The 18,754-nt window shown below is 43.8% G+C and overlaps 1 protein-coding gene across 1 annotated transcript; it reads right to left on the bottom strand.

Moving 5' to 3' along the window:
• Positions 1 to 18: 18 nt before the first annotated feature.
• Positions 19 to 18,739, bottom strand: RSBN1 (round spermatid basic protein 1). The gene is made up of 7 exons (XM_053964030.1): positions 18,382 to 18,739; positions 14,180 to 14,850; positions 8,038 to 8,175; positions 7,487 to 7,629; positions 6,487 to 6,654; positions 5,323 to 5,431; positions 19 to 4,758 (listed from the first exon to the last, which is right to left on the bottom strand). The coding sequence occupies exons 1-7, from the start codon at positions 18,737 to 18,739 to the stop codon at positions 4,297 to 4,299; spliced, it is 2,049 nt and encodes a 682-aa protein (XP_053820005.1). The 3' UTR covers positions 19 to 4,296.
• Positions 18,740 to 18,754: the final 15 nt, after the last annotated feature.

Here is an 18,754-nt window from a genome sequence, read left to right on the forward strand (position 1 = left end):
AAGAAGCGCCCAGGCGGGTAAAGGACAAAATCAGACTTTTGTTTATTAAAAAAATACTTTACAGGAAAAAAATTCTATGCATTCCGCAGGACTATTTTACAAAGAAATAGCTTAACAGTTTGACACTGGTGTACAGTCAGCTACCGACAGCGCGGGGGGGCGCGGGGCCGCCCCCGCACACGCGCGAATGTCAATAAATACACTAAGGCCGCACAAAGCAAACAGTCGTCCAGGCAATTGTACACGTCCTCTGGAGGCAGAGACCTTAGATAAATTAAAACCACAGAAAAAAATAATCGTAGCTGCCAATCAAATCAAATGAAATCACGAAACAGCAATACAGGAGTCGGTATCTTTACATGTTGTACAGAGAAATCGGGAAAAGCGGGTGTTTGAATGCTCGGGGTGCCCTGGCCACTGCTCGGAGCCCACGGGAAGGGACAGCACAGGCGCTGGGGGACAGGGAAGGATCCCTCGGCTCGTCTCCCACCCCCCGGGCTCAGCAGTGCTCGGGAACTGCAACTGCAGAGTTCAGCTCGCGGCTCATGCCCAGCCCAAAGCCCAAAGCCCAAAGCGGGCCGGGCACGGGCGGTGAAGGACTCGCAGAAAGCTCTGCCAATTTGCCTTGTCCAGGGGAACTGACCTGGCACACGCGGGAAACCTGGCAGAGCACAGCAGAGCCCGTGAAAAGCGTCCCTTGGAGTCCCCTGGGGACAGCGGGTGGAGCAGAACCTGCAGGATCCTGCACACAGCGACCTGGAGCTGGTCCAGAGGAGAGAGGAAAGCAAAGCCAGCTGCCAGGTCAGCTTCACACTGCATTTGCCAGTCCATCTCTAGCACAGCTGAGCCACTTCATCCCTGGGATGTTTTAGTCACCAGCACATGATTTAAAGTCGAGCCTAAGCCTCAGTTCTGTTTCACAGACAGAGCACTTGGTCAGTGACAGCTGTCCCCAGCACAAAGCTGGAGTATGTTCTACCTGACACACACCACAGAGCAGATCCTCACAAATGGAGCATTGAGGATTTGCAGAACTGACCAGCACATTTGTATTTAGGAACTGTCCTGTATCTGCTTTCCACTGGGAGTAACAGAATGTTGAGGTGTTGGAATGGACCTTAAAAATCATCCAGCCCCAACTCCCTGCCATGTGCAGGGACACCTCTGGCTGGGCCAGGCTGCCCAACCTGGCCTTGAAAACTTCCTAGGTTGGGGCATCCACAGCCTCCCTGGGCAACCAGCTCCTCACCACCCATCACATTTCTTTAACCTAAATTCCTCCTCTTTGATTTGTACCCATTGCCCTTGTCCTGTCACCCAGCTCCTGCTGCACAGCCCCTCTGCAGCTGCAGCCCTGCAGATCCTCAAGGGGCTGTGAGGTGGCCACACTGAACAGCCCCAACTTCCTCAGCCTTAGAACAAGCCATCAAATGTGGCTCAAAAAATCACATCAAGTCAAAGGTGATTAGCTCATTAAGGAGCCTGCTTTAGGAAATCTTGGAGAAATTCAAACAGCAGCTATTTAACGTGAGATATTCAGAAGTATTTACTGGATTTGTTCTGCTCAAACACTAAGTGGTCTGAACTCATTACTTCCTCTCTAAACTGCTCTAGCTCATTAAAAAAATCAGTGCTCTACAGGTCTTGGGCTGGAAAACATTTCCATTTGTCCCATCAAGGCTTTGTTCTGTGCAACTGAAGCAATGGCTGGGGAGTGAGCAGCTTCTCAAGCAATCCCCCTCACACTTTACATCCAGAGCTGAGGTGGGATTTGAAAGTCTGCCAGATTGGTTAAAGCACAGCAAAGCTGAGCATGGATTTAGTAAGAGATTCTCAAACAGCTTGTTCCTCTCTCCCTCAGTCTTCCAAAATAGGATAGCATCAGCAACGTTCAGGTCATTCAAAGATACCTTTATTTATGTGCATTTAAATCTGACATTAGGTTTTAAGTTAGTAACTGAGCAGAGCACAGAGAGCATGATGCTATTGGTCATGTCCCTCCGTGCAAGAGGAAGTCAGAGCATTTTCCAGGGACTTCAGGCTGTTGTCACAGATTTCACTAAAGCTACAGCTTGGAAAGTAGCACAGACCACCCTAGTCTTCCTTCATCCACTTGAAAACGTGCTATTAGAATTTACAGAGGACTTCCAAAGAGATTCTCTCTTCATTCCATTCCAATTTTCCCAATAACCAGACAGGTTGGTGCACGGGGGCTCTCCCCCTGTTTGCTCTGCCTCTGCAGGCTCCTGTGGGCCCTGCAGGTGTGACAGTTCCTGAGTGATCAGTGCTGGCTGCCGGGGACGGGCAGGGAGCAGCAGGGAGAGGCGGAACGGGCACGTGGAAGACTCGCAGACTTGGTCAAAAGGAAAGAACACCCCTGGGGAATCTTTGAATGTGAAGGATGAACCGAAACCACTATTGCCTGTGAGGAATTTTACTTTGCACAACCCTTAAAGCTATGAAATTCCTCTCAACATAAAAAGTGGAAAAAACCCACCAGAGAACTGACGGCTCGTCTCTGAGCCGCGCCGAGTCATCTAGAATTTCTGCTAAGATTAAATTACACCCCTGCATGAATCACATTACTTCTCATCATAAAAGCTTTCCATTCTAACACCTTATTTACACAGATTACTAAACGAGTCACTACCACTTCAATCTGTAAATTAGTTTTAAATCGAAATATTTCCTAGTCCTCATTTTTGTACCGAAGACAATACATACATACACATAAGGAGTAATACAGGTTCTAACTAATCACTGCAGTATCTTCTGAGGATTATTTCTCTATCAGTTTAAAATAGTGACCTCTACACTGAGGTGCTAATATGTATATAAAAGCCTACACAAACAATATTGCACAAAGTAAGATTTATAATAGAGTAACATATTTTAGAGACCCTTATAAAGAGAAGAGTAATAATTGATATTAAAAAGATGCATCCAGAACTAACACAGCATCTTTGCTTTTGTCTAGTCTAACATAGTGTTTCAAATCTTTCCTACCCCAGTGAGGATTAGAACAAATAAAGTTATCTGGAGACAGCTTAAGTTGCACCAAACCCCAACTTGTACTCTAAATGTGGGGAGGGGAGAGGGGGAGGGAAAAGGGACTTTTCCTTTTGATGACTGGAAAGGGCAGTAAGAAATGGGGTGAGTGAAAGTCAAATACAGGTTACACGTTAACATCCAGAATTATTGAAAGATTGTTTAAAGACTGTTGATAGCTGACACTCTACACATTGAGCACGTGCTGCTGATTTTTCCACAGTAACTGGGCACCCAGGAGCTACACATGGAAAAAGCAGTCCAACGCCAAAATACTTTTTATTGTGAAATACTAATACAGAACTTACACAGTAAGGCTGTCCTTATTCTAGGAAGTCAGGTATCAGCTCAATGCTTATTCTATTAAGTGCATCAGTACAAGGGAAAGTGTGGATCCATTGGACACGTTACGACCCGATCAAAACAAGCTGCCAAGTTGGTTAAGTATTTTAAAGCCTTAAAGTGCTCAAAGATAGCAGTTTCCTCCACAAGACTACCAAGAGGTTCTCTAATTTTGACACTAGCATTTATCACATTCAGGGAAGATGTATTTTGGAAGCAAAAACCCCCACACCAAACAACAAAAGCAGTGCTATGAGAAGTGTTAGGTCAGTAAGTCATTGCATTTCAACAGGAATCAGACACTTGCTTCAGTTCTTTGTACAGGTCACCCTTGCAGGAACTGTAAGAAACATCAATTTCTATAGCTTGTATATAAACCAACATGTCAAGAACAGACATACCAAAAATTCCACAAATCATCAAAAGTGCTGTGCTTTCTCTATTTTTTTTCTTTTTTCTTTTTTTTTTCTTTTTTTTTTTTTTTTTACTTTTTTAAGCAATTAAAATGAGATGGGGAAATCACTTTGCAAGTCTTCTACAAAAGCATCACTTTCTGGTGAAGATTAGAGATAAAGTAAAAGTAGGGAAATAACACTGACCAATGGAGCTCAATCATTTCATATTCCTGGAGGAATTTCAATCTGACTTTGAGAAGATATTCAACATCTCTTTACTTAAACAGAAAGAAGTGGTAGACCACTGTTACAGGTTGTACTAAGGGGTTAAAATACAACTTGAATTTTGCATAATCTGTGTAAAAAAGATATGCTTGACATTTTGGAATGTCACCTTTCTTTATAGAATTATAGGCAAGATTTCTCCAATAAAACATAAGCCAGTTATAAAACTATAACTTCACATCAAAATTTTAAAAAGTTGTTTAAAAAATGTTTGAATATATACATATCAGACAGAAGAGCCTGCATGATCCTGTGGATTGTGTTGCTGATCAGACTCTATTTTAAAACCTGGAAGGGGCTGCGCCACCTGATCTGGTTGCACAAGTCCTGATATTGAAGAAACAGAGGAGGAGAGCACCCCTGGGGTAAGCTGAATTTCTATACCTGGTTCTTCAGACTCTGTTTTTACACTCACTCCTTGGGGTTCACCTTCTGCCTCTGCGTTTCCAGGAACATCACTGTTCAGGCTTGAATTGCTTTCTGCTTTTGGAGAAGTCTCCCCCACGGGGTGATACTGTTTGAGTCTGATGTGCCAGGCTAAGCTGCAGACTGCTGACACTGTTTTGAACTGATGAATGACATTTCTAGGGATGAAGTAGATGTCATTGTCACACAGCTGAATCCTAGCATAGCGAATGCCTTCCCGTCTCATTTGGTTTAGTTTGGCTTCGTCCACCCATTGAACACACTGGGAGAAGGAGAGATGGGAAAGTTAGTGGTAAACTCTTCAAACAGCTCAGCATCTTCCTATTTTCAAGTGAATTCATGTCTAAATCAGAATGTCTATGTTTCATGGGTAAAACTTCAAATTCAAAAGAGAACTGGGCTTTAAAAATACAATTTCTCTGGTGTCTTGAGAGGACATCTTGAGAGGAGAATGAAGAGGTTTCTATAGTTACAGGTAAAAACAACAACAATGGGCTGCATTGTTTGGGCTGAGAGGACTGAGTTTAGATGTTTCCATAGCCTAAGACAACATCAGCAAAAGCAGGAACAGGCACATACAGCTTAATCAATAGATTGTTTCTATAGCACATGCTGGGACTCGCAGCAAGAACCCCAGCTTGGGGGAAAGGAAAAGAAAAAGGTCCCTTCCAACTGAACTATTTTATCCTGAAACACAAGGAAATTTACCCAAGAGAGCTGAGAACTGAGGGGATACAAAAGGGCTGACTTTAGGGAGAAGCTGGGATCTGTCAGAAACTCCTCCCAAAACACCAGGAAGGAGCTGTCACGAGGGCAGATTTGATACCTGTGACACTGGAGGTTCATGCAGGTCCAGCTGAAGTCTCTGCACAACATCAGTGAAGTCTTCAGCATGAAAACAAACCACATCTTTGGTTATACGAGGCTGGTCACTCCTAGAAAAAAAAGAGAATTCCAGGAATTTTTGAAGTATTTGAGTTACAGAGCAGTCCAACTCTTCCCAGCAGAAAGCTTCACTGAACCAATGGCCTGAGTGTTACACTGTGCACAAAGTCCCAACACTTCTCAATAGTGTATTATTTTAAAAAAGAGGTATAATTCATATATTTCCCTTTTTTCTTTCTCAATTTTTGCTGCATTCTCAACAGAAGGGATGTTTGCATGGACAATACACTGAAAACCCTGAGAACCAGGTTCAAACTGCCACTGTCAAAGTTCTCTGTGTTGTAGGAATCACTACTTGCCTCAATTCTTCCATTCTATAATTGGATAGAATAATTCTGCGTTAAGGGAAAAATGCAAAATTACAAAGTAACACTGAAGTTGAAGCAGTGAGGAGTTTTATTCAACAGCATAGGAAATATTGGCATCATTTATTCTAATGCTAATGATGCTGTCCAATTTCTAATGTAATTTCTAGCTATTACAATGATGCAAGTCCAGTTTCTCTGCAAAGTCAACAGCAATATCCTGGGTACGTGACCTGAGAAAGCACTGCATCTGTGAAATTAATTACACTGAGCTCTTAGACTACAGTTACAAAAGCTAGAATTAATATACCTGCTCAGGAAAAGAATAATCAAGGATGATGGTCCAAGTTTAAGGCTTTTGTATATCACTAAAATATTCTGCAAGCTGCTGTTCCAAATTTTTTACTGCCTCAAGATGGAAAAATAGGAGGGATACAGCTTGAGGTTTTCAGCTCTGTGCAGCTTTTGAGCCACAGAATGAACTAGGCTGGAAAAGACCTTTAAGACCTATGACCTAACACCTCCTCATCAACTAAACCATGGCACTGAGTGCCACGTCCAGGCTTTATTTTTAAACACATCCAGTGACTCCACCACCTCCCTGGGCAGACAATTCCAGCCACTGCCACATTATAGGGTTTAAACCTTTTCTGATTAGATTTATTTTGCAAGGAATTTTTTTTTTTTTTTTTTTTTTTTTTTTTTTAGGAAAAAAGTGCTGCACCCCAGCAGCAACTTACCATTCCCCAAACTGCACAGCCTTGAGCACCCCGACAGCAGCTGTGCTCTGCCAGTCAAAGCCCTGCCCCACGTGGTCGGCGTGAGCTCTGGTCCTGTCCTCAAACAGGACCTCGCGGGGCTCGCTGGTCCGAGGTAGGTACTGCAGGTTCTTGATCTCGTTCATGGACCTGCAACGGCAGAAAAACACACACTAAAAATGTCCCTGCTGCTCAAAAATTAATGTTTGTACTGAAATAATCCCCAAATTCTGGGTGCTGCAGGCTTCAAGGGAACAAAGCACTTCCCTCCGATTTTTTCTAGGTGTTGATTTGGTGAAAGATCAAAACAAAATCAGCAAAGTACAATTCAGGTTATAGGATCAAAATTTACAAAACAAATAAAATCACATAATTTTTGTGTTCACTTGTGCTGAAAGACTTCCTCCAAGAATGTACCAGTATGTAAAATAGAGCTATCTTACAGAAACTGAGCTTCAGTTATTTGGGAGTACATCCAAATATTCTTCTTGAAATTACAACTAAAATATGCTTCCAAATCTCCTGAAATTTGTTTTAGAGCACTCTTTCAGAGGCAGAAAGCAAGAATACACAATAATTTCTGGACAGGCAGTGTTAGAAGTGCTTTAGCACTGGCATTAGAAGGCAGCACCAGCAGCAGAAGGATCTCTACTGCTTTACAGCATTCCACCTGCCCTCACCGCAGAAATAAGAGGAACTAAGTCTGCAGGATAATAAAAAGAGGTTTTAACCTTAAAGCACTGATCTAGGATATGTGAGAAGTACTGAAAGATACTGTCAGAAGTAGTGAAATAAAATAACCATCAAGGGTAACATTTGCTTTGTCAGCTGAGCCAATTTGAAACAAAGTGAAAGTGAAACTTAAATGTGAATTAGCCCTCTGAAGAGCCACTTACATCAAGTACTTTGCTGTTGTTCTCAAATCTGACACAGACTTAACTGCAATGTTTTACCTCGAGTACAAAAGGAACCCCAACCTTACCGGCGCCGTTTGAAGGGTGATTTTGGCATATCAGCTGTGGGGATCATCTGCTCTCCCGGCCTCACCCACATGATGGGCCCATCGTCACTCTGGGACCTGCACTGCAGTCTGAGACTGGAAAGAGTCCCCCAGGGCAAAGTCATCTAAAAGAAAACAGGAACAAAACAACCCACAAAACACACATAACACAAAACACTGGGTGAGATAGAAAAATTAGATGATGCCTTTGGTAAAACTGGTTCAAATCTGCTGTCAAAAGAATTGCATAGAAACGAAGTAAGTTTGAGAGGTAAAAGATATTCCAAGCTAATTTTATCAAGCACAGTTTTTAGGGAAGTAGAAGTGCATGTAGTGCAAGTATATATAATAAACTTATTTTTAATTAGGCACCTCATTCCATGCCTTTCAATTGGACACAGGAAAGAATGAACCTCAGTAGCCCAAATAAGCACATCAATAAGGGAAATACCTTACAGTTTCTAATTACTTGGAAACCTAACAATTGCTTAAATATCTACAGTGCTCTGAACACATCACAAGTTACTGCTTACTCTAAGAAATGGAGATTCTTCCAACATATCTAGGAATTCTGGGAAGTAGTCCCCCACTTCTTCATCCACTGCTCCCACGAGGCTGATCTGGCGCATGGGTCCTGCTCTGTAGGTGCCACAGCAGTACGTCCGATTGACCTGAGCGCCAGACAGGAGACACAACAGCACCACAGCTTTAGTTCTCTCACAGGAGGATAAAAGTGACTGATCTAACACAGCTGGGAGCAATCTTGGACTCATCTACATCTGTTTCAGCAGATGTGCCTTAGGAATACACACAGGGATTGTTTAGAACAGAAGAGAAAGAAAGGGCTCCTGCCTGTACTCCTGACAGGAAATCCTTCTGGAGTCTGAATAACAGCAAGTGAATATTTGACTAATTCAGGAACAATTCAGCACTTTCAGGCTGACTTGAGAAAACAACCGCACAAGGTTTCATTGTGACTCAGTCTTTCACCAGCAAGCTTCAACTCTCCACTACTTTGTGCATTTGGACTTTTGCTTCTGCATTTCAAACCGGATGCTCCTGGGATATGCACATTCCTCAGTTCAGTCCTGTCCCTGAGGTCCTTCCCCTGGGACTGAAGTGAAAAACCTCAGGGTCTTTCATGCAGTGGTTCTGGTGATCGTATACACAGGAAATTCAGATGAAATGAGGGGTTTAGCTGGAAAGCCAGTGCTCATGGAGAAGAATTTTAGGATAACCATTTGCAGCAGAACCTGCTGCCAGTGCTGGGGTCAGAAACACTTTAATTTCTCAGCTCGTGGACATCCTCTAGAACACAGACTGTCCCACTTTGCTGGGTCATCTGGAAACTTCTCTTGCTAATTTCCTGTTCCCAGAGGAGAGGCACTGGAAGACTCCAGTGTTCTGTAGCCTCAGCCTATGGACTGCAGCTGGAACGTGCCATATGGCCACAGAGGAGGTTCTGTGCAGACACCACAGCTAACTGATGTTACAGAGCACAAGTTCTACAGAGCACAAGTGTGCTTTGCACACTCAGCTGTGTCTGAGCCCCAGCCTTCCACCACCCTTCGGTGTTCCAGGGGTGAAAACCTCCAGCTGTTCTCCATGGCTGAGTGGTGGGACACTACAGACAATTACTGGTAAATGTGCAGTTTTAGTAATGTTCACCCAGTGTGATGCATTTTAGAACTCCACTTATAGATACATGGACATAGCAGCTTAGCTTTAAGTTTAGTTTCAGTTTTGCATGTTTAGCCAGCAAACCAAGTGTCATTAAGCTACTCCATGCAGTTGTTAAGGGTAAATTAGGAGAGACTAATAAAGGAAGAATAGAGTTACTGCTGCAATTTTATCCTCCAGTAGCAGACATAGATATTTCACAAATATACAAATTTAGCTCACTCTATTTGCTGAATGCAGTTCAGAGCAGGAGCACTGGAACACCACAGCAATATTTTTGTTCTGTGCATCTACAGAAGAACTAAGGACTGAAGTGCTCTGGTCCTCATCCAGTGAAGTTTACCTGCCTGGCAGTGTTCATGTAAGTGGAGACAGACTCCTTCCAGATGAGTTCTGTGCTACTGAAACCACCTGGTGAGAGTCACTAGTATTTTACAGGTGTTTGTCATGAGTTTAAATGAATTATAATTCCATATGCAGCTTCTCCTTGTAATGTTTTCAAAGGAAATGAAAAATTAGAAGCTTTAACTTTGTTTTTTTTTTTTTAATGCACTGGAACAATGGAAAAATAGACAAGAACTCAAAACTTAGAAAGCAAACAGAAGAAATACTTTAGGGAAACATTGGATTTCAATGCTTTGCTAGTTTTTAATATAAACTAAAGCAATATACACACTTGAGAATTAAACCCAGGACATGTTTACACTGACAACATGCACCAACCCACGGCAATCCCCAGCAGGCTGTATTATTCATCTCAACCACCTCAATCACAGGGGATGTAGTCTACTAGTTCAATATGCCATAAAAAACTTCTTCACAGCAGCTCACTCATTCTTAATTCCTTCTGAGCAGCAAACACTGGTTAGGCCAGTGGTCTCAACAATATGATGCAATGAACATCTAAAAGAACAGGCACCTTTCTCTCCCTTTACAACTGGGTGGTTTAGTGGCCCATGAGTAAGCACCCTGCTTGCTGCACTGCAAGCTGCTTTGGTCTTTCATTCCCCAGGTGCTCCAGATTCCCTCTGAGCTCTGTTCACTCCACAGTCACCTGTGTGCACCCCTCATTGCAGGGAAGAAAGCTGAGATGATGAAATAGCTGAAGTCACTTCATTATAATCCATGAGGACGTCTCTCAGTGATTTTTATTTTTGTTTAAAGTTCCACTCTTGTTTAGGAATTTAGCCAGGGTCACTCCAGTTCACACGGCTGCCAGAAGTCAGTAACTTATTACCACAGCACCTCCCTTGCTATAATTTGTTCCCTGTGCTGCTTTAAAAGCAGCAGTGGATCACAAGCAGTCACTGCCACTGTTTTTACTGTTGCAAAAGGACAATGGGGCCAGTAAGACTGCTCAGGCAGCCTGTGCCCTTTCAAATGCCACCCAGGCATCACTGCTGTGTGCACCCCCTGCTCCACACGCCAACACTGCCACTGAGTTATGGGCACGTTTATAATTAGCTCCAGAGCTCATGGAGACATTTTCTCTCAGCTGCACCATGTGCCTATCAGTGTTTCCCACACTCGGGTGAGAACAGAAGCAGACAGGCAGTGTTTCCTGTCAGAGGCTCGGAGCTGGTGTTTATTTGCATGCTCCTGAGGCACCCCAGCCTCACCACGGGTTAAGTGAGCAGCACAGGAGGAGAAGAGGACACACAGATGAGGCATCAGCTGGAGACAAATGAGGTTAAGTCTCTGAAGTTTCTCTCCAGTTGCAAGAAAAGCATGAATCAGTTGACAGCAACAATATTTCAGCATGCCAAGTCAGCTATAAAACCAACCACACAAAACCTTGGCTACAAGAAGAAAGCAAGAGCACAAGGCTGGCTCCTGCTGAAGGACAAGGAGGCACAGCAAGGGTGACATGCTTGACTAAAATCTGACATAGTGCAGGACCACTGGGCATTGTTTATATGGCTTTAGTGACAAACCAAGTGAAGGATGCAGTACAGACGCACAATTTCTCCATTTCATACTTTGATACCTACTGTTAAAAAACCAGAAATTGCCCTTCCAGAATCAGAGAAGTTCACATGGGGCAGACAATCAAACTGTGATGTGGTTCATGAACCAAAGCTGTCAGGAACAGAGTAACCTATTCTGAACAGCAGGAGTAAGAAAACTTACCCAGTTATCACCTGTTGGCTGCTTCTCCCACATTCTTCCCAGAAGGAAGAGCAGCTTATGCAAAACCTACTTCCCCAATTCTCTTTCCTGGCCTCTTCCCAGAACCCCCACACACCCTCTGTGACAGTGTAACTGTTCTTTGAATCAGAGAGAGAATTCATCAGGCAAGTTGATCAGTTGGGGAAAAAAAGAAGTGTTTTTTTTAAACTCTAAATATATTCCCATTCACTGAGTGGAAGCAGTTGTACTGAAACAAGTGATAAGGAAAATAAGAGTTCATTCTAGCTGCACTGCAAAGAGCTTCCAAATTAAAGTGTGCCCTTATGTGAGGAAAGCTTACAAATTTCTGCTCACTGATTTGAGTCTTGAAAGCTCTCAGCCCAAGTGAACAGCTCCACACTAAAGCTGAGCTCCAGCATTGAAGTATTAGAACCAATGAGAGCCAATGCAGGAAAAAAATCTCAGGACACTAAAGCTTGATTATTTTAAGATACTGAAACCAAACATTTATGTAACAAATACACATTGGAGTGCTTTGCTATAAACTCACTGCCCTGAGAACAAAGGGATTCACCTTGCAAGGCAGTTAATTATCACTAGATTTACCAAGTCCTTCAGATTAAAGTCCTTATTTTGAATACTACAATTCAGTTTCTCTAAAAACACAAACCAGTTGAATGTCGTGCGAGCCAAAGGTCACATTAACTTGCCATTTACAGAACAAATTTTGATTTCTGAACACTGAATCTTCAGGATTCAAGACTCCCTAAAGCCCCCAAACCCCTTGGCACAGGTCAGTGCAGCAAACAAACTCATGCACAGAGAAGAAACCCAGAATGGAGGCAACTTAATTATAAATAACGACTGTTACAGCATACAATAGTGCAACATGTTTAATCTGCAAAAGCACGAGTATGAAGTGCTTCTGTACTGTACAATTCTCTCACAGAAGGGTGAAAAGTGAAGCTTGGCCAATCTGTTCAAACCTCCCCAGAGCTGCCAAGGAACAGCAGCACAACAGCCAGGTTCATCACCCCCAGAGCAGGGCACTGCAGCCTTCTCCATTCCAAGACAAGACAGCCTGCAAAACTTGGGTGAACCCACCACCAATTTCTATGTTTCTCCAGCTTTTCCATCATCTGTATTCCCTGAAGAGCCCAGCTCCAGCTGCCTGTGACAGCTCCCCTGCTCTGTTTGCTGAGGGAGAGCTGCACTAACACACTTCAGCCACAGAGGATTAACCAGGTCATGCTGGAGCTGGGTTTAGACCAACTGAACCTTATGTCATGACTCAATCTTAATCAAGTTTAGACAGTACTTAAAATAGAATTAATTGAAGTACCAGCAGACTATAACCCAGCAAAGCCTCTTATTTCTCATGTGTATTTATAGTGCCAGTATTCGTGTTCACAGGACATTCACTGAGAAAAAATGCAATTGTTAAACATTCTGGAGACTCTGTTTAGCCACTTCAGGGGTCAAGCCTGTACTCAAGCTTGTACTCAAGCCAGAATGCAATCAGGACACTAAAGAACACAGATAAATGACTAACACAGAAGACTTTGAAGCCTGGCCTGTGGACACATTTCACATCTGCAGCACACAGGTGTGTGCAGTGCAGAAGTGCTATTGCCCACAGCAGTGGTTCATACACTCAGAGATTGTTTTGGGGTGCTCTGCACCCAGACACAGCTCTGTCAACATGAATTACATGCACCAAGAAACAGAAGCTGGTTAAAATAAGTGCTGCAGCAGCAAAACACTGCCAAATAAAAAGCCAAGTAACAGAATTATTAATTAAATGCTATTCAAAGTCTCCACAGCAACCATGCAGTAACTTTCTGTAAAGCAGTAATTGTTTTTCCAGTGCAAATCTTGCTTCTAAGCATTTGGTAAACCCTGCAGAGATCCAAATAGCCCATCCATAAGCACTAACACTCCAAAGTCTGTTGTTAAAGGTGTGTTTCTATCATACTGAACTCCACTACAGAGTTTCAGATGTAGCCTCCCAACAGGTGAACTAGTAAATGTAATTAATGTCTCAAGTAAAGACCTTAAAGGTAATCAGCAGTTGGGATCCATTCTCAGACTAAACAGAAAGAAGCTTTATTCCATTAAAAAGAATTTTATCTAAGCTGTAATCTTGTGGTATACTCATAGATACTTCTGAGTTTGATCACTACTAAAATCCAAGAGACTTTCATATGGGAATCTTGAAATTAGCTTAGTTTTTACTGTTGCATCCATTTAAGTTACATGGAGATACAGTTTCAGAATTTAAACTAGTTTAAGCCTACCATGGAAACCGAGGGAGTAAATAAAATGAAGCTCCTCTTCAAAGGCAATTTAAAAGATCCTCTAACCACTGACAAGTTAGAAAGTTTAGTCAGCATAAAGTACTGAGGGAATTCAGATGTTAAAAACCTTGTGAAACAGATATACTGAAACATGAAAAGTAACATTGCAAAAAAAACCCAAACCCCAAGACCCCGAAAACCCCAGCTCTGCTGACTAGAAAAGCAGTGTTAACATTTGCAGTCTATGCAATTCTTGGCACAGACTTGGCTGTTGTTTTGAACAATCTCAGTGTTTTCCCAGGTTTAGAAGAAAATGATGCTCAGTGCAGATCTTCCCTCAGGTCACAGGTAGCAGTGTCTGATGTGTGATTCACCAGCTACCAGGGAGCACAGAAAAGCTCTGAGCAGAAGCAGGAATACACAGCACATTAGTTCTAATATCACCTTTCTTCATCTGCTCAGAAAATACATTTGTGACTTGCCTATTTTAAATCATGTCTGCTCTGGGTTACTGAGATTAATCAAATCTAGGTATTGTGCAACATTTATGCATTTGAATAGTTCTTACCTGAGAGTGAAAATTTGAAATTGTTGTTGTTTCAATATCCTTCTTGCCCAAAATTTCCATTTTCACTGGAGTGTTTGGAAAGTTAAAAGCAAAGTAATCCAGGAAGTCTGGTAAATAGGCAGCTGCTCCGTGCACTATGGCTAAAGCATAGTAAGCTGCATTTTTATCATTTTCACTGAACGACAACGCAAGAAACTCTTCTGCAAATCTCTCCATCTCCACTGGAGACAAAAATGAGAGTTCATCCATGTAAGCATGCAGGACCAGGGCACCTCCATTGGACTGATGCTCCTCGTGAATGAAGTTACTGAATTTAGTGCCAGTCTTCAGGAAGCTGCTGCGGACAGAGTGCTCCTGGTGTGTCACAAAGGGGGTTTGTACTCCCTGGGGTATCCGGTATTCCTGCATGCCCAAGTTCAGCCTGCACAGCTGCTCATCCTTCAGGTACCTGAAGGATTCCTTGTTCATTTCCAGGTTGTCACACTGTCCTTGAGACAGAGTCTCCTTGTCGATGCGGGTGAGCCCAGCACACACTGTCTGCACCTCTTTGTTGTACATCTTCAGGCGTTTTCCCCTCACATCTTCCCGGTGTTTCTTTTTCTTTTTTTTCTTTATCTTCTTCATAATAAGACTGTCAGCTCGCTGGCTTTTGCCATTTTCATCTGGAGTTTCTGGCAGCAACAATAAAGAGAAGATTAGAGTTCTGCAGTTGCAGCATATTCACCCCAAAAGAATTCAGGCCACTCACTTGCTGAAGCCATCTATTCCCAGGGAGACTGACCAGTTGTAAAACATTGCATTTTTGGTTGTATAATTAAATCAAAAGTCAGGGTACCTATAATTTTACAGATAAAGCCTTGAATTAAGGAAATCTTCCAAAATTCTAGCTTAATATTTTATAAATACTTCCATTTTTAACAGATTTATTAGAATACCTTTAAAAGGAGTCAGTAGTTTGTAGCATCTATAATTAAGTACATTAATAACTTCTGACGTTTAAGGCAATGCCGTACAGGGGAAGAGGATAAACAAGTATGTGTAACATTTAAACATTAAGACTTTCATTACAGAACACTTCCCTGATTTTGGATACATGATACAGAAGCAAACAGTAGCACTGAAGAGCTACAAGCTTTACTTACATTTAGAAGTAAAAACACTTAAGTAAAGCTTAGATTGCTGATCTTTTAAAATTAAAGGACCCAAATCATCACATCAACAGATTCAGTCCTGTAGTTAACGATTCAGTTAATGGAGAGAAAGAAATTAAGAGCCTGTTTCAGTTGTTTGGGTTTTTTTCTTTTTTTAGGTTAATCAACCCCTAAAAGGATGAGAGATAAAATGTGAAGAAGTAGTTCTGTCAGGCATAATGGAATAGCTTAAGTTGTTCTTCTTTCAAGAATAAAAACTAATTCAAGTAACATTTAGCAAGGGACAAAGGTAATTAGAAATTTTGATGGCCCAGCTGTTACAAACTCAATTGCCAAGACAAGACTTTAACGTGCCTGAATGAAAGAACCATTGCATCCAACAGTGCCCATAAATCTCCAGGAGCTGTGTTAGCAGGATAGCCGTGGGGATGAGAACAACCTGCTGCTGAAGGCAACACCTGACTGAAGATGCAGTAACTAAAGTTTTACCATTTCCCCTCAGCACAAGGCTTTGTCCTAATGAAATTTCCTTTCTCTGGCCGCACATTGGTATTCCCTCTTTATTCTCTTAGAGCACTTAAGTTAAAGAAAAAAAACACGTTACACTCTTATGAAAAAGGGTGTAGTGATAAACACAGGCAGCTCCAGGTTCTTCAGTGTAACCAGTGTTTAACTGGATCATTACTGGTTTGGTCTCGTTACTGGAGAGGGCTGACCTTCATAACAGCCTGGAGTAAGGAACAGAGTTACTCATGGAGCAAAGAAAGAGCTGATTGCTTAATCCTCACTTCATACAATAGTCTTAGGACCTGAAAGACAAGTTTTCACCGTGCTGCTGCAGCCCTTGCAAACAGCAAAGGCCCTGATCTCTCCGTTTCAGAGAAACCAGGAAAAGCAGGGTGGTATCACTTGTTCTGGGAAGCCAACTGAAACGGTTCTTGGAATGAGGTTTGCTGCAAGCCTCGGATGTGAGGAGTGCACGGTCTGCTCAGTCACTGGGCTCTGGAGCACAGACCCTGCTTTACTCACTGAGCAAACGTGCAACTCACACACCAGGTATTTGTCCTGGTGGGACCAGAGATCCCAAGCTGCAACTAAACAAGAATTTCATGCCACCACTGGGAATACTTCCCTATGTATGTTTCTAAGAACATTTGGTTGTTAAAAACTTCTTATTGTAAGCATTTCTGATTTTAGGTATAGTTTTAAAACCTCAGACATTTTAATTCGGAGTGTCTTCCTGTTTGAAACCATGTCCTAATAACAGACAGAAGAATCCTTGCATTTGGGAGCTTCCAGTGAACACTTGTCTATTTTCAGGATGAAAGCTGCCCTGGCTGCTGCTGCATCCATTGAACACAGCAGAGTCTCACTGTTACAGTGAGTAACTGCTGTATCCAGTGAAGCTAAACAGTGACATTATAATAATGCCTGGCAATCCTGAAGGAAATATAGTTTTAATTATTCCTTTAAATAAACAGAAGGCCTCCAGCACCTCAAACACAAAGAAGCTGTGGACAGGTCACTAAACTATGGGCTCCACAGTGAGGCAGAGTGACAGCAGTGCCAATAACTCAGCTACTCTAAAATGATCAGACATCCCACAAGAGAACCAGAACCATTATTAAGCAGTAAAAACAGTGGGGGTGTTCACTGTCACCTGGGGCCACAGATAAGCATGGCACAGTCAATGCAATAGGTAATTTAATTAGATTATACAGCAAAATAAAAACGGATAGTCAGGGAAAGAAATACAGCCCCATCCAAAAAGGCACTGCCCCTACAGCTGAGGACAGGCAGTGAAGAGCTTCACATGAGCAAACAGCTTTCCTTTACAAATCTGGAATTTTTATGCTCATTTCCACGCTGTTTAAGCCTTCATTAAGAGGCCTAATTTAATTCTGGGTTAGAACTGACACAGTGACACTCCAGTCTACAAAGTTACACTGCTCCAAACTTTTGCTTGATAAACACTGATAAAATTGCAGAGGTTTACAATCAGAAGTTTTTATAGTCATTATTCAAGCACAGTGGTGTGGAAGCATTAACCAGTGCAGAAAAGCCTCTCCTGGTACTACTTTTGTCTGTTCTTAAGACAGTCCTACCTAGAGTTTACTCCACAGACTCTTGACTTCAGTAAGCAAGTGCAGCTTTGGTTTCTTTGGCACAAAACCTGCCCATACACTCCTCAAGCATAATTCACCACATTATATTTTTAATTGCAGTACTTTTGCAGTTATTTTTTATCTATGTTGTTCTCTCCAAGAAGCTTTTTACTATAACAAATCTCTGAGCAGAACAAAAACAATTGCTCTGTACTGTTAAAAAAAAAATAAACAAAACCACACACAGCACACGCTAGAATCCAGAGATATTTTGGCCTTTCAATAAAAGAAAGCACAGAATAATTCGGGCTGCAAGGGACCTCTGCAGATCATCCAGCAAAAGCCCCCTGCACCTGGAGCAGGTGACACAGGTTTGGAATATCTCCAGACAGGACCTCCGTGGGCACCTGTTCCAGTGCTCTGCCACCCTTCATTGAAAGAAATTCTTCCTCACGTTGAGGAAGAACTTCTTGTGTTTTAGTTTATGGATATTCTGCCTTGTCCTGTTGCTGGGCACCCCCGAAAAGAATCTGGCACCATCCTCTGACAACCGCATTGGAAATACCCGTGTGGAATCACGAGACCCCTTCTCCAGGCCACTCATTGAAACCAACAGTTAAAAATTTAAAAATAAAACCCAGCAAACCAGCAGCCCCTCACACGCTAAGGTGAGGAAGCCTTCACTCCCACACCACCTGCACGCTGAACGCGCGAACGAGGGCGATTCTGACAGCGGCAAAGCAACGCGGCCACCCCGCGCTCCGTCCCCGGGCCAGCACCGCCGTGCCCGCCACGACACGGCCGGACCAGGGCCGCCGAGCCCGCCGCCGCCCGCTCCCCTCCACAGGTGCGCCCGGGGCTCCAGCGCGGCGCCGCCGCCCGCCCGGCCGAGCCCGCCGGGGGCACCCGCCGGGCCCGCGACCCCCGCGCTCCCCCCGCCGCTCACCTCGCGGGCTGGGCCGCCCCGCCGCGCCGTCCGCGGGGCTGCCGCGCCTCGCCTTGTGGCCGGCGGGCTCGGCGTGGTGCCGGTGGTGGTGTCGGCGCTCCCCGGGCGGCGGGAGGCTGAGCGGGGAGAACGTGAACAGCCCCGCGGCGGCGGCGGCGGGGAGGGCGGGCGGGGGCAGCGGCTCCGCCGGGCCGGGCCCCGCCAGCAGCGGCTGGCTCGGCCGGGCCCGCTTGGCGGCCGGCGGCTCGCCGGGTGCCGCCCGCCGGCGGCGGGGTCCGCGGGGCCGGGCGGGCCGGTCCGCTGAGGGCGGCGGCGGCTCCTCCGGGGCCCGCGGCACCGCGGCGACCTGCGCGGCCATTTCAGGGGCTCCCTC

Source organism: Vidua chalybeata, chromosome 24 (assembly GCF_026979565.1).
Source record: "Vidua chalybeata isolate OUT-0048 chromosome 24, bVidCha1 merged haplotype, whole genome shotgun sequence".
Taxonomy (NCBI): domain Eukaryota; kingdom Metazoa; phylum Chordata; class Aves; order Passeriformes; family Viduidae; genus Vidua; species Vidua chalybeata.